Raw genomic sequence first — 15,273 nt, 5'->3', positions numbered from 1 at the left:
TTATAAGAGAATGTCCATGTTCTTGGGAAAAACAAGTATTTAAGCATAAAGAAGCATGAAGTATGTAACTTACTCTCAAATAGTCCAGGGGAAAAACCTGTGTGTGTGCATTTAGAGAAAGAATAATAAATCACATGGGATGATACATTAACAATTACGGAGTCCAGGTAAAGGATATACTATTGTAACTTTTACGTAAACTGGAAATTATTTTTAAATGAGTAGTTTAAAAGTGTTATTTATTCAAGAGTGTAAAGAGCGTAATGTCTCAGGTAGGGAAATGTGGTAAACAATCCTTTGCTATTTTATTTGTACTATTTACTTAGCAGAGTTGCCCTTCTATTGTAGTTTATTGCAGAATCAAATTCAACTCAGAACTGGTTGAATTTTGATGAATTCCAGGTTGCAAGAGTTCTACTTTATTTCAGGTTGCAAGAGTAAAGGAAGGATGAGGTCCTGGATGGAAAATGTGGAGATTAAAAAGGAGTTTCCCCTCTTAACTCTGCCTCCCATTCTCTCATTTAACTCCAATATCCCAAAAGCCAGGCTTCAACCTTCCGGGAGGACCCTTCTGGAAAACTTACCAAATCTCCAGCAGTTGTCTAGGTATAAAGTAAATGTAGGCTGAAGCAGGAGGATCAGTTGAGCCCTAGAGTTTGAGACCAGCCCTAGTAACATAGTGAGACCCCCATCTCTACAAAATATAAAAATTAGCCAAGCACATTGGCAGTGCATGTAGTTCCAGCTACTTGAGAGGCTAAGGCAGAGGGATCACTTGAGCCCAGGAGGTCAAGGCTGCAGTGAGCTATGATCCCATTACTGCACTAGAGCCTGGGTGACAGTGCAAAACCCTGCCCCACCTTCCCCCCAAAAAAAACTCCAAAAAAAAAACCCCACAAAAAACCAACAACAACAACAAAATAAAGCAAATGTATATGTACTAGAAAAAAATAGAACACAAAAAACACCCTTAGAGATTTTAGTAGTTTCTTCCCTTCCTTTCTTCCCTTTTTCTTTCCTTCGTTTCTTCCCTTTTTCTTTCCTTCCCTTCCTTCATTCCTTTCTTTCTTCCTCTTCCCTTTCTTTCTGACAAGGTCAGTTCCTCTGTTGCCCAGGATGGAGTGCAGTAAAATAATCATGACTCACTGCAATCTCAAACTCCTGGGCTTAAGCAATCCTTCCATCTCAGCCTTCCCAGTATGTGAGATTGCAGGTGTGCACCATCATGCCCAGTTCATTCTTTAATTTTTAGTAGAGATGAGGTCTTGCTATTTTGCCCAGGTTGGTCTCGAGCTCCTAGGCTCAAGCAATCCTCCCACCTCAGCCTCCCAAAGTGCTGGAATTACAGGCGTGAGCTACCATACCTGGCCTGGATTCTTTGATTTTTTAAAGTTCCAGTTAATGAACTGTTGGGCTAAAGATGAAAAACCAGGCTAAGTAACCTATATTGATAAGCAAAATTATTAATAAGGAGACATTCCTAGTTCATGTTATGAAGGAAAAACAATGGCATTGATTTATCAGGAAGTGAAGATGGGAGAGGAGAGGAAAGGGAGGCTAATTTTTAAAAACTTTTTGGAGAGACGGGGTCTTGCTATATTGCCCAGGTTGGTCTTGAACTCCTGGACTCAAGTAATCCTTCTGCCTAGGCTTCCCAGGCATGAGCCACCATGCCTGGCCCATCCTCCCCACCCCCCAATTTATAAACCATCATTTCCCATTAACTAGTCTTGTCAAAAGTTATCAGTGGACTTTTCTGTGAAGGTTTAGAAAATTCCCTGGTTCTGGCCGGGTGCGGTGGCTCAAGCCTGTAATCCCAGCACTTTGGGAGGCTGAGACGGGCGGATCACGAGGTCAGGAGATCAAGACCATTCTGGCGAACACGGTGAAACCCCGTCTCTACTAAAAAATACAAAAAACTACCCGGGCGAGGTGGCGGGCGCCTGTAGTCCCAGCTACTCGGGAGGCTGAGGCAGGAGAACGGCGTAAACCCGGGAGGCGGAGCTCGCAGTGAGCTGAGATCCGGCCACTGCACTCCAGCCTGGGCGACAGAGCCAGACTCCATCTCAAAAAAAAAAAAAAAAAAAGAAAATTCCCTGGTTCTAAACGTGGTGGGCTCACACCTGTAATCCTAGCATTTTGGGAGGCCAAGGCAGGTGGATCACCTGAGGTCAGAAGTACGAGACCAGCCTGGCCAACCAACATAGCGAAAACCTGTCTCTACTAAAAAATACAAAAATTAGCCTGACATAGTGGCAGGCACCTGTAATCCCAGCTGCTCAGGAGGCTGAGGCAGGAGAATCACTTGAACCCAGCGGCAGAAGTTGCAGTGAGCTGAGATCGAAGATAACTCCCTGGTTTTCTAAACCTGAAATTACTGAAGTTTGGATTTAGGTTCAAACCTGCCTCTTGGGCTTTGCCTACTGCAGTGGCTCAACAGTTCTCTGGCTAAAAAATAAAAAATCAGTGTGTAATTCAAGTTCAATTCATTCAATAAATACTCAAGTATCTACTATGTAGAAGGCACTATATATGGGGTTTTAAACAACTCAGACTACCAGCTCATTTATTAGTTGTGTGACCTTGGGCAACTTACTTTTCTACAATTCGGTTTTGTGAAACGGATACCACTTCTTGGTTTGTAGGACTGTTGTAAGAATTAAATGAAATGATGTATTCAAAGCACTTGGAACATAGCAGGTGCCCAACAAATGTTAGCTGTGACCCTGTGCCCTTCCCCACAAAGAGGACTTAAAGCAAAATAAACCTTTGTTTAAAATAATACATATTTGTAAATTTGGGCATAAAAATACCCACAATTAAAGGACTTGTCAACTAGTTTTTGTTGCAGATTATAACTAGTATTTGATTTTTGGTCTATATAAAGTAAAACTCTTGCAACCTGGAATCCATCAAAATTCAACCAGTCCTGAGTTGAATTTGATTGATTCTGCAATAAACTATAATAGAAGGGTAACTCTGGTAAGTAAATAGTACAAATAAAATAGCAAAGGATTGTTTACCACATTTCCCTACCTGAGACAATACACCCTTGAATAAATAACACTTTTAGACTACTCATTTAAAAATAATTTCCAGTTTATGTAAAAGTCACAAGAGTAGTATATTCTTTGCCTGGACTCTGTAATTGTTAATGTATCGTCCCATGTGATTTATTCTCTCTCTCTCTCTAAATGCACACACACAGGTATTTTTTTCCCCTGGACTATTTGAAAGTAAGTTACATACTTCATGCTTCTTTATCCTTAAATACTTGTTTTTCTTAAAAACATGGACATTCTCTTATAAAGCCAGCAGAGTTGTCTACTTCAGGAAATTTAAGTGACCTTGCCAGAGGCTATGACTCGTGACTCCTAATAGTGGTTGAGGAGAGAGAGTTGCCTGCCGGCTGGGCAGGAACCTGGAAATCTGATTACTTGGAAGACTTCCTAGAGATCCTCTTCTTTTCAGCTTCTCATTCCCCTCCTGAGGTGTTTCCAATTCCTGAGCCTTTTTAGGACTCTAGGTCCAGTCAATTGACCTTTCAACCACAACTCTCACTGTAGTCACTTAACAAGGCAGAGGAGGCGCGAACCAAAGGCATTTACCATTCTTCCGTTTCTTCCTTTATTGTGGTCTTTTCATAACAGAATTTAGTTTTTATTCCGTTCTCCTTATTTGTTTGGAGGAGTTATTAAGTTAGAAAGCAGATAACAAAATAGTCCAGCAACTTGATCAAGAAAATTTTCATTTTTCGTTGGGCATTTTTTGTTAAAAGTAGACTGTAGCTGTACATAATCATTCATATACATTGAAAAGAAACCCAAAATGTTGTGGTTGGTTGGTTTTTGTTTTGAGACAGAGTCTTACTCTGTTATCTAGGCTGAAGTGCAGTGGTGCAGTTTTGACTCACTGCAACCTCTGCCTCCCGGGTTCAAGCGATTCTCTTGCCTCAGCCTCCCAAATGGCTGGGATTACAGGCACCTGCCACCACGCCCAGCTAATTTTTGTATTTTAGTAGAGGTGAGTTTTCGCCATGTTGGCCAGGCTGGTCTTGAGTTCCAGACTTCACGTGATCCACTCACTTAGGCCTCCCAAAGTGCTGGGATTACAGGCGTGAGCACCCAGCCTGTTTGTTTGTACTTTGAGACAGGGTCTCACTCTGTTGCCCAGGCTGGAGTGCAGTGACACAATCACAGCTCACTGCAACCTCAGCCTTCCAGGCTCAGGTGATCCTCCCGAGGAGCTGAGACTGCTGCCACGCGCCATAATGCCTGGCTAATTCTTAGTATTTTTTGTAGAGATAGGCTTTTGCCATGTTGCCCAGGCTGGTCTCAAGCTACTGCACCTGGCCTCAAAATGTTAACAGCAGGTTGGGCGCGGTGGCTCACACCTGTAATCCCAGCACTTTGGGAGACCAAAGCTGGAGGATTGCTTGACCCAAGGAGTTCGAGACCAGCCTGGGCAACACATTGAGACCCCGTCTCTATGATTTAAAAAAAAAAGTCAACAGTAATTATCATGTGGATGGTGAGTTGTTTGGGGACTTTGTTTTGTTTCATTTTTTGTTTATGTATATTTCTATGGTTTCTGTAATGACCTCTTGTTTAAAAAACCAGATTGATGAGTTCCTTGTAATTTCAATGATACTAAAAATTGTTTCTGCTTTTATTTTTCAGATTAACAAAATACATTGTGTTATTATGTTTCACTAAATTTTTGAAGGCTGTCGGACTTTTCGAATCATATGATCTCCTAAAAGCTGTTCACATTGTTCAATTCATTTTTATATTAAAACTTGGGTGAGTGTGTGGATTTTTTTTTCTTGATTTTTTTATTTCTTTGAAAATCCTGTTTTAACAGAGTATCTTTAAGAAACTTTACATGCAATATTTTGTTTGTTCCTCCTGACAAGTATTTGATAAATTGTTTTAACTGGGAGTATACTTAAAATTAGAGCTACAAAGAGACTGAAAAGAAAAGGGATTGTTGTGCTCTAATCACTTGCCTAAACACAGACTTTGATGAGATTTTTGCAAATTGATTTTAATATCTGGCTTAATAGAGGATAGCCAGATTCTCATAAGTGCCTCAGTATTGAACCTGTTGCAGTATTAGCAATTTCGCTCTATACTCCTGGGAGAATAAGAGTGAAAGGGGCAGATAATGTCTTGGTATTTCTTTGAAAATCATTTTAACCTTGCTGACTTCCTGAAAGGGTCTCAGGGACACTAGGGATTCCTACACTATTTGACTGACACAACCTAATCTTCAAACAGGCACAGGGTGTTATCTGAGGCCTGTCTTGGAACAAATATTCCTTATTTTCTAAGTTAAACCATGGTTGGGCTGTGTTCACTACATAATCTTTTCTTAGTACAGTCCTCATACAGTATGAACATTAAATTATCCTACTTATAAGAAATGCTTTTTTTTTTTCTTTTTTGAGACACAGTCTCACTCTGTCACCAGGCTGGAGTGCAGTGGCGTGATCTTGGCTCACTGCAAGATCACTGCCTCCCGGGTTCAAGCAGTTCTCCTGCCTCAGCCTCCCGAGTCGCTGGAACTACAGGTGCGGTGCTCACCACCATGCCCAACTAATTTTTGTATTTTTAACAGAGACAGGGTTTCACCATGTTGGCCAGGATGGTCTCAATCTCTTGACCTTGTGATCCGCCCGCCTCAGCCTCCCAAAGTGCTGGGATTACAGGCATGAGCCACCACGCCCAGCCTACATATAAGAAATTCTGAATAAAGATTTCTTGGATCTTGAGATTGATAGTGACCACCCTCTCTGTTAATAAAAACCAATTAAAGACTCTTGGGAGTCAGCTGGGTGCGGTGGCTCACACCTATAATCCCAGCACTTTGGGAGGCCAACGGGGGTCGATCACCTGAGGTCAGGAGTTGGAAACCAGCCTGGCCAACGTGGCAAAACCCCATCTCTACTAAAAATACAAAAATTAGCCAAGCATGGTGGCACATGCCTGTAGTCCCAGCTACTAGGGGGTCTGAGACAGGAGGATCGCTTGAACCTGGGAGGCGGAGGTTGCAGTGAGCTGAGATTGTGCCATTGTACTCCAGCCTGGGCAATAGAGCGAGACTCCATTTAAAAAAAACACTCTTTGGAGTATAATTTTGGTAATTTGGGAAATAGATTATTGATTAAGAAATATTAAGCCACCAGTTATGTGCTTTTTTTATTTTTTATTTATTTTTTTTTTTTGAGACAGTCTGGCTCGGTTGCCCAGGATGGAGTGCAGTGGCTCAATCCACTCACTGCAGCCTCTGCCTCCTGGGTTCAAGCAATTCTGCCTCAGCCTCCTGAGTAGCTAGGATTACAGGTGTGTCCCACCATGGCTGGCTAATTTTTGTATTTTTTTTTAGTAGACACGGGGTTTTCCCATGTTGGCCAGGCTGGTCTCCAACTCCTGACCTCAGGTGATCTGCCCACCTCAGCCGCCCAAAGTGCTGGGGTTACAGGCTTGAGCCACCATGCCTGACCAAGTTGTGTACATTTTTATACAACTGTTTTGGCAATGTGAAAGGTAGGGACGTATAATTAGTAATTTCTTCATTTTCATTATACTATTTCAAGATTTATTACTGAATTTTAGAGAAAATAGGAATTATTTTCTTTGGTATTTTAAGATATAAAAAAAATTGTGACTCCTTTACTTTTGTGGCTTGTTAGCTGGTTCTGAAGACAGAAAATAAGAGTTCTCGGCCAGGCGTGGTTGCTCATGCCTGTTTTCCCAGCAGCTTGGGAGGCCAAGGAAGGCAGATCAACCGAGGTCAGGAGTTCGAGACCAGCCTGGCCAACATGTTGAAACCCTGTCTCTACTAAAAATACGAAAAATTGGCTGGGCATGGTGGCGCGTGCCTGCAATCCCCGCTACTCAGGAGGCTGAGGCAGGAGAATTGCTTGAACCAGGAGGTGGAGGTTGCAGTGAGCCAAGATCATGCCACTGCACTCCAGCCTGGCAACAAAGCAAGACCCTATCTCAAAAAAAAAAAAAAAAAAGTTCTCTAAGTGTTGAAAAGGAGTTTTACTAAAATGAGTATAATTCTCCAGTATGATTTATTCAGAGGATAACACTTCAAGTTCTGGCATATTTGTTTAAAATAAGTGTCTTTACTTAAAACTGTATCTTGTGTCTGATATTGATTAATATTAATATATTAATGTTTTAATATTTACAGGACTGCATTTTTTATGGTTTTGTTTCAAAAGCCATTTTCTTCTGGGAAAACTATTACCAAACACCAGGTAAGATCTTTGCAGAATCTTTTATTCCTAGCAGCTTCTTGTTTAGTGGGCCAGGATGCAGTGCTTATGTTTTAATAATGGGTACTTAATAATTTAAGATATGCCACAGAACAATTTTAGAGTTAACTTGCTCTTGTCTTTTCTGAATGGAGACTTTAAACCATAAAGTACTCAGATCATGAAATGTCTTAAGAGGCTAAAAAAAATTATAAAGCATTCATGTAATTGTTTTCTTCAGTACACACTTCTTATTCTGAAAGATTTACAAATTGGACATGAAAGCATGCCCAAGAGCCTAGTACAAATATCACTGGAAAGCTGACAAAGCATAGGGGTTAAGAGTGAGGTTTCTGGAGTCAAAGGCATGTTCTGTCTGTCCTCCTTACTGACCTTTACTTTGGGCAAGTTACTTGATTTCTCTCTACCTTAATTTGCTCACCTGTAAAATGGAGATAATAGTAACTTCCTAATGGAACTGTGAGGAAAAAATGAATTAATGCTTATGAAGTTTTTGGAATGATGCCTCATCATTGTGACAGTGTGACACCCTCATGATCATTGTCACTATTCTCTTTAGGCAGCTGTGCTTCAAACTAGAACTGTCCTACATTTTGCATAATCATCTCACATCATCACTTATTTGGGCAGCAGTTATACCATACTACATGTTTGCTTTATACCATGACTTACAAACCTGTGTCATAATTTTTTTATTAGAAAGACAAATTTAAGTACTTCTGTTTCAGAGACCAAGAACATTTTTTAAAATAGGATTAACAGTCTAAGCCCCATCTTAACTTTTTTCTCTCCTTTCAGATAATTGGATCACTAAAAATTCCTGGTAGAAAAGAATTTAAAGACAAAAAGTTAAATGATCCTAGGAAACTAGTGAGAAACTGAGAAATCATAAAATTGTACTCTGAAGAAAAAGATTTCAAAATCTACTAGCAGACAAGAATATAGATAATGGAAAACAGAATACTGTCTTTTTTTTTTTTTTTTTTTTTTTTGAGAAAGAGTCTTGCTCCATCGCCCAGGCTGCAGTGCGGTGGCGCAACCTCCACCTCCCAGGTTCAAGCGATTCTCCTGCCTCAGCCTCCTGAGTAGCTGGGATTACAGGCATCTGCCACCACACTCAGCTCATTTTTGTATTTTTAGTACAGATGGGGTTTCACCATATTGGCCAGTCTGGTCTTGAACTCCTGACCTCAGGTGATCCACCTGCCTCAGCCTCACAAAGTGCTAGGATACAGGCGTGAGCCACCACACCCAGCCCAGAATACTGTCTTGGAAATCTAGACTTAGTCAAGGGATCTTATGTGTTCTACTTAATTTCAAAATACGTAATTATTTCACCTTTAAAATATTTGTTATTATTATCTTTCTGTATTTTATTTAAAATTGGAATATACAGCAAAATATATGTGACTGAAATTTTTAATTTTTTTGTTTCCATTTATAGTGGATCAAAATATTTAAACATGCAGTTGCTGGGTGTATTATTTCACTCTTGTGGTTTTTTGGCCTCACTCTTTGTGGACCACTAAGGTAAATAAAAATGCGTATTTTGAATGTGTGTTTGTATTTCTTCATTTTGAATATTGTTTTTGTTCCACTGTGTTTTATGTCAAATATTTATCTGTGCAAATGTGTCTGGCACTTTTATAGCATCAGAGAGAATTCAACAAATAGAAGAAACCTGTTGAGTTTCTGGACTGGTTCTTTGGTGAATACCATTAATAAATTTATTCATGATTTGTCATAGATAGTCTACTAGTTAGAATTCCAAGTTTCAGAAAATTTTTAGCATATATGGCTTTTTAATCATTTATTCGTGATCCCTGTTAACAGCTTAGAAGCTATAATAAAAGGTCTGAAGTGGTAAATAAAATCAGCCAATAAGAAGAATAAAATCTCTAAAAGCACTCATTTTTTGCACAATTTTGCAAGTACTCTCATAAATAAACGTCTCAGAAGTAGTATATCAGTTATCAGATTAAATGCATGGTGGATAAAGTAAACTACTCCCATTTCATATTTCCCTAGATCTATATAGATTAGTCTTTTTCTGCAAGTGGACTGGTTTAAGGAGGAAATGCTTAGCAACCACTTGATAGGAGTTGTATCATCTCCTATCTGTGTATGAGCATTCTTTTAACATTTCCCCATCTGTGAAGGATTTTACTTAGTGAATAAGTGTAAGAAAAAATGCCTTGCCATGAGAGTGAGAGGTAAGGAGTGAAATGAAGAATGTTCTTGGCCAGCACTGTGGCTCACGCCTATAACGCTAGCACTTTGGGAGGCCAAGGGGTGGATCATTTGAAGTTAGGAATTGGACACCACCTAGCCGACATAACGAAATCCTGCCTTTATTTAAAAATATACAAAAATTAGCCAGAAATCACTTGAACTCAGGAGGCAAAGGTTGCAGTGAGCCAAGATCACGCCACTGCACTGCAGCCTAGGCAACAGAGCGAGACTCCATCTCAAAAAAAAAAGAATGTCCTAAAGCAGGGATCCCCCACTCCCTGGCTACAGACCAGTATGGCTTCGTAACCCAATAGGAACCAGGCCGCAGAGCAGGAGGTGAGCCATGGGGGAGCAAGCATTACTGCGTGAGCTCTGCCTCCTGTCAGATCAGCAGTGGCATTAGATTCTCATAGGAGCACAAACCCTATTGTGAACTGTGCATGGGAGGGATCTCGGTTGTATGCTCCTTATGAGAATCTAATGTCTGATGATCTGAGGTGGAACAGTTTCATCCTGAAACATCCCCCCACCACTGCTGTCTGGAAAAATTATCCTCCAGGAAGCCAGACCCTGGTGCCAAAAAGATTTGGAGACCACTGTTCTAAAGGATCCCACTCAGAATAGTGGGGTAGACAGAGTGGAAAGTGAAAGGTGAGAAATGTTGAAATGCCTTGTGAAAAGTCCTTTCCCCTCTCATGGCCAATAGAATAGCTTCTGGATTGGGATCCCTTTGACTTGTTTGCTATGTACTTTGTCAGATGCAGAGTAGGTATAATTGGAAATGTCATATCTCTAGCCACAGCTGCAGCTTGGAGGGGTGAGAAAGCTAGCTGAATTTCCTAGCATGGGAAGAGGTTTTTCACCTTATGCTTGAATATAATTGAATATGATTGAGTGCTGCTATTGCTTATCATCTGCAGTATTTTAAATTTGTTATTCATGAAGTTATGTTTTGGTTCTTGTGTTTCTATATTACTGTCCTTTTGTGTTACAATAAGGAGGGAAAGAGGAAGTACTTACATTTTTACTTGGCTCCCTATTTAGTCATCTAGCTCCTAACCTTATCACTACCAACACTGCCCTCTCATTCTTCTACTAAAACCATCATACAGTTTCTCAATTGCAAAATCTTTAATCCCAGCATATTGGGAGGGCGAAGTGGGCAGATTACTTGAGCCCAGAAGTTCAAGACCAGCCTGGACAAAATGGCAAAATCCCATCTCTACAAAAAATACAAAAAATTAGCCAGGCATGGTGCTGTGTGCATGTAATCCCAGCTACCCAGAAGGCTGAGGTGGAAGAGATCACCTGACCTCAGGAGGTAGAAGCTTAACCTTAGCATACTTTACTCTTTTGTAAAAACACCTTAAAACATAAACACATTGTACAACTGTACAAAAATATTTTCTTTCTTTATATCCTTACTCTATAACTTTTTTCTGATTTTAATTTTTTTCAACTTTTTTTGTTTTTTTGGAGACAGGATCTTGCTCTGTTGTTCAGGCTAGAATATATGGCACAATATTGGCTCACTGCAACCTCCATCTCCTTGGTTCAAGGGATCCTCCCACCTCAGCCTCACCAGTAGCTGGGACTACAGGCACCTACCACCACACCTGGCTAACTTTTGTATCTTTTTTGATAGAGAGCAGGTTTCCCCATGTTGCCTAGGCTGGTCTCAAACTCCTGGGCTCGGATCCACCCTTCTCGCCCTCCCAAAGTGCTGAGATTACAGGCATGAGCCACTGCTTCTGGCACTTTTTTGTTAAAAACTAAGACATGCACGCATTAGCCTATACCTACACAGGGTCAGGATTATCAATATTACTGTCTTCCACCTCCACATCTTGTCCCACTAGAAAGTTTTCAGGGTCAGTAACATGCAAAGAATTGTCATTTCCTATGATAACAATGCTTTCTTCTGGGATACCTCCTGAAGGACCTGCCTGAAGCTATTTTACAGTTAACTTTTTCTTTTTTGAAACCACTATTTGAAGTCAAAGGATATAGTTACCTTTGTTTTTAACAAGCAAAAGTACATTCTAAAGTAATTAAAAGTATAGTATAATAAACACCTAAATCAGTAGCATAGTCATTTATTATCATTATACAGGCTTATGTTCTGTAAATAATTGTATGTACTATATTATATGACTGGCAGTGCAGTAGGCTTGTTTACACCAGCATCACCAGAAACACACGAGTAATGCATTAACGCTAGGTGATTGGAATTTTTCAGCTCCATTATAATCTTATGGGAACACCATCGTATATATGTGGTCTATCATTGACCAAAATGATGTTATACAGCACATGGCGCACATGGCTATACGTTGCCTGTAAATTTTTTTTTTTTTTTTTTTTTTTTTTTTGAGATAAAGTCTTGCTCTGTCACCAGGCTGGAGTGCAGCGGCCCGATCTTGGCTTACTGCAACCTCCGCCTCCCGAGTTCAAGTGATTCTCCTGCCTCAGCCTCCCGAGTAGCTGGGATTACAGGCGCGTGCCACCATGCCCAGCTAATTTTTGTATATTTAGTAGAGACAGGGCTTCACCATGTTGGCCAGAGTGGTCTCGATCTCTTGACCTCCTGATCCGACTGCCTCGGCCTCCCAAAGTGCTGGGATTATAGGCGTGAGCCACCGCACCCAGCACCGCACCCAGCACCGCACCCAGCCACATTGCCTGTATTTTTTGGCTTACTGCAGACAGTGCTGGTATGAGCAACCTTGTAAGTGTTACTTGATACATATCTATACAAGAATAAGAAATCTTTATGATGTAATTCTATGAGGGGTATGATTGGGTATTTGTAGCTTCAGTCTTTCTAAGGTAGATAATGCCAAACTATTTTCTAAAGCGGTTGTACCTATTTATTTTTCTTATGTTTTGTGAAATCAAGGGGAAATGTTTTTCTTTCTCTAACTCTAGTTGAATTCATGCGTCTTGATAAAGATAAATTACATTTCATGAATGATAATGTTTTATTTTTGTAGGACTTTGCTGCTATTTGAACACAGTGACATTGTTGTCATTTCACTACTCAGTGTTTTGTTCACCAGTTCTGGAGGAGGACCAGCAAAGGTAGAATTTTCCATTATCAGTTACTTGGAAATGGAAAGTATGTACGTCATATATTATCCAAAGGAATAAAATCTTATCTTTCACCATTTAAAAGAATGCAGGGAGGCTGAGCACGATGGCTCATGCCTGTAATCCCAGCAACGTGGGAGGTTGAGGTGAGCGAATTACATGAGGTCAGGAGCTTGAAACCAGCCTAGCCAACATGGTGAAATCCTGTCTCTACTAAAAATGCAAAAATAAGCTGGGCATGATGACGGGCACCTATAATCCCAGCTACTCTGGAGGCTGAGGCACAAGAATTGTTTGAACCCGGGAGGTGGAGGTTACAGTGAGCTGAGATCATGCCACTGTGCTCCAACCTGGGCGATAGAGTGAGACTCAGCCTCAAAAAAAACAAAAACGGGCTTTTTCTGCTAGTTTTACATTTTCTTACAAATATTTTTTGGTTTTGAAGAATTCTGTAAGTTTGCAAAAATAGATGTTTGTAAAAATATAAAATAATCTATAGTTGAAGAAATTTCTGAACATGAAAACAGTGGAAAATGATCTTGAAATGATTATAGATTCCCAGGAAGTTGCTAAAATAGTACATAGAGGACCCTCACCCTTCATTTAGTTTCCCCGAAAGGTAACTTCTTAACCAACTCAAGTACACTATCAAAACCGGGCAATTAGACCTAGTATTTCATATCACAATAGGGTGACCATAATCAATAATAATTTGATTGTACATTTAAAATAACTATAAGAGTATAACTGAATTATTTGTAACACAAAAGCTAAATGCTCGAGGGGATGGATACCCCGTTTTACATGATGTGATTATACACATTGCATGCCTATATCAAAACATCTCATGTACCCCGTAAATACGTATACCTACTATGTACCCACAAAAATTTAAAAAAAAAAAAAGGAAATTAAAATTGGTGCAATCCATAGACCTTACGCAGATTTTACCAATTTTACATACAATCGTGTGTGTGTATGTATGTATGTATGCATGTAGTTCTATGAAATTTTGTCATGTATGTAGATTTATGTAACCGTTACAAGCAAGATAGACAACTGATGCATCACCACAATGATCTCTTTCATGTTGTACTCATGCACCTTTCCCCCAAACCCCCTACTCATTCTTAAACCCGTAAATCATTTTTGAAAAATAACTAGGCCGGGCGCGGTGGCTCAAGCCTGTAATCCCAGCACTTTGGGAGGCCGAGACGGGCGGATCACGAGGTCAGGAGATCGAGACCATCCTGGCTAGCACGGTGAAACCCCATCTCTACTAAAAAATACAAAAAACTAGCCGGGCGAGGTGGCGGGCGCCTGTAGTCCCAGCTACTTGGGAGGCTGAGGCAGGAGAATGGCATAAACCTGGGAGGCGGAGCTTGCAGTGAGCTGAGATCCGGCCACTGCACTCCAGCCTGGGCGACAGAGCGAGACTCCGTCTCAAAAAAAAAAAAAAAAAAAAAAAAAAAAAAGAAAAATAACTAAAAACTTGTTAAATTTAAATTATGATGAACATTTATCTAACATTTTGCCACCTAAGTATTCCTATTCATCCTAAGTGACTCAAGTATTATCTTTTTGTTAAATGAGCTACCAATCTACAGTTCCAAACTGTTAGAACTATACAGTGTTTCTGTTTTACCCAATTAAACACTTCCTTGCTGGGTCTGACTGGCAGACCCTGACTGAACGACAAATGCACTCAGACACAGGTATTTAGTGAAGGAGTGGGCTAGGGGACCAGGCCACTTACAGACCCCAAGGAGGGTGGTATAAAGAGTCAGCAGCTGCAGCTCTGACAAGCTGGCACTGTGGGCATTTATTCAGTATAGATTTAATGACAAAGGCTTTGAATCAACATGCTTTGGGGGTAAATAACATTGATGACCCCCTACGTAGAGAGCAGTCTTGAGCGCAGATGATCAAAGGTCGGTTTTAGGACAACATGAGTAAACAAGCTATTTAGATAAACTCCTGTACATTCCCTTGTATCTAAGCCTTAAGCTTTTAGGCTTCTGATAAGAGAATCTGGCTGCCTTCAGTCAGAGTATCTCAAAACTTGCAAAACCCCCTGGCCTTCCAAGAAGGTTTGCTTCTATTCCTGTAATTTCTCCCACTACCGAGACCGATCTCCCACACTTCTGTGCATGGTGCATTTTCCTAGACATAGAGGAAAGGATACATAAAGACAAATATGGTGTAATAGTCCCTATTCTGAAAAGGACTTTCAAGCAAAGTAGTGGAGAGAGATAAATGAAGTAATGAAGTGAACAAAGTAATATGCCAAGTAGAGCAGAGTAAAAGAATACTCTGCCTGCAGATTTCATACTGGGTCATTAATATTAAAGCATGGGCCACTGTTTAATCCTTTCCCTTCACTAATAGAGTACTCCAAAATAAATTTCACGGATTGAAGAGCTTTGTGAGTTTACAAAATAGACATTTGTAAAAACATAGAATAAAATATATAGATGGAGAAAATTCTGAGCATAAAAGCAGTGGAAGAAATCACAAAGGGAAAACTGACTATATTTGGCTTCATAATGATTATAAACTTAGCGTATAACAGAAATCAGTATGTAAACAAAAAACTAACAACAACAAAAATTGCCACAAATAAGTTTTATGTTTCTTTCAAAGTATAAATCACCCATTTCAGT

The 15,273-nt window shown here is 40.1% G+C and overlaps 1 protein-coding gene across 3 annotated transcripts in view; it reads left to right on the top strand.

Annotated features, from left to right (window-relative positions):
- LOC105475197 (solute carrier family 30 member 5) overlaps window positions 1-15,273 on the top strand; it is a 38,864-nt gene that overhangs the window by 2,132 nt on the left and 21,459 nt on the right. For 2 of the 3 annotated variants that reach the window (XM_011730281.3, XM_011730282.3), the window contains exons 2-5: window positions 4,680-4,802; window positions 7,204-7,270; window positions 8,733-8,818; window positions 12,514-12,601. In XM_011730281.3, the coding sequence (XP_011728583.1) occupies window positions 4,680-4,802; window positions 7,204-7,270; window positions 8,733-8,818; window positions 12,514-12,601 (364 nt within the window). Of the gene's footprint in view, window positions 1-4,679; window positions 4,803-7,203; window positions 7,271-8,086; window positions 8,819-12,513; window positions 12,602-15,273 lie in introns of those variants that run through there. The other variant, XM_011730283.3, reaches the window with a different exon arrangement.

This window comes from Macaca nemestrina, chromosome 6 (genome assembly GCF_043159975.1).
Source record: "Macaca nemestrina isolate mMacNem1 chromosome 6, mMacNem.hap1, whole genome shotgun sequence".
NCBI classification, from domain to species: Eukaryota; Metazoa; Chordata; class Mammalia; order Primates; family Cercopithecidae; genus Macaca; species Macaca nemestrina.
The sequence above is the reverse complement of the archived record's forward strand: the minus strand, read 5'-3'. Positions and strand labels throughout refer to the sequence as shown.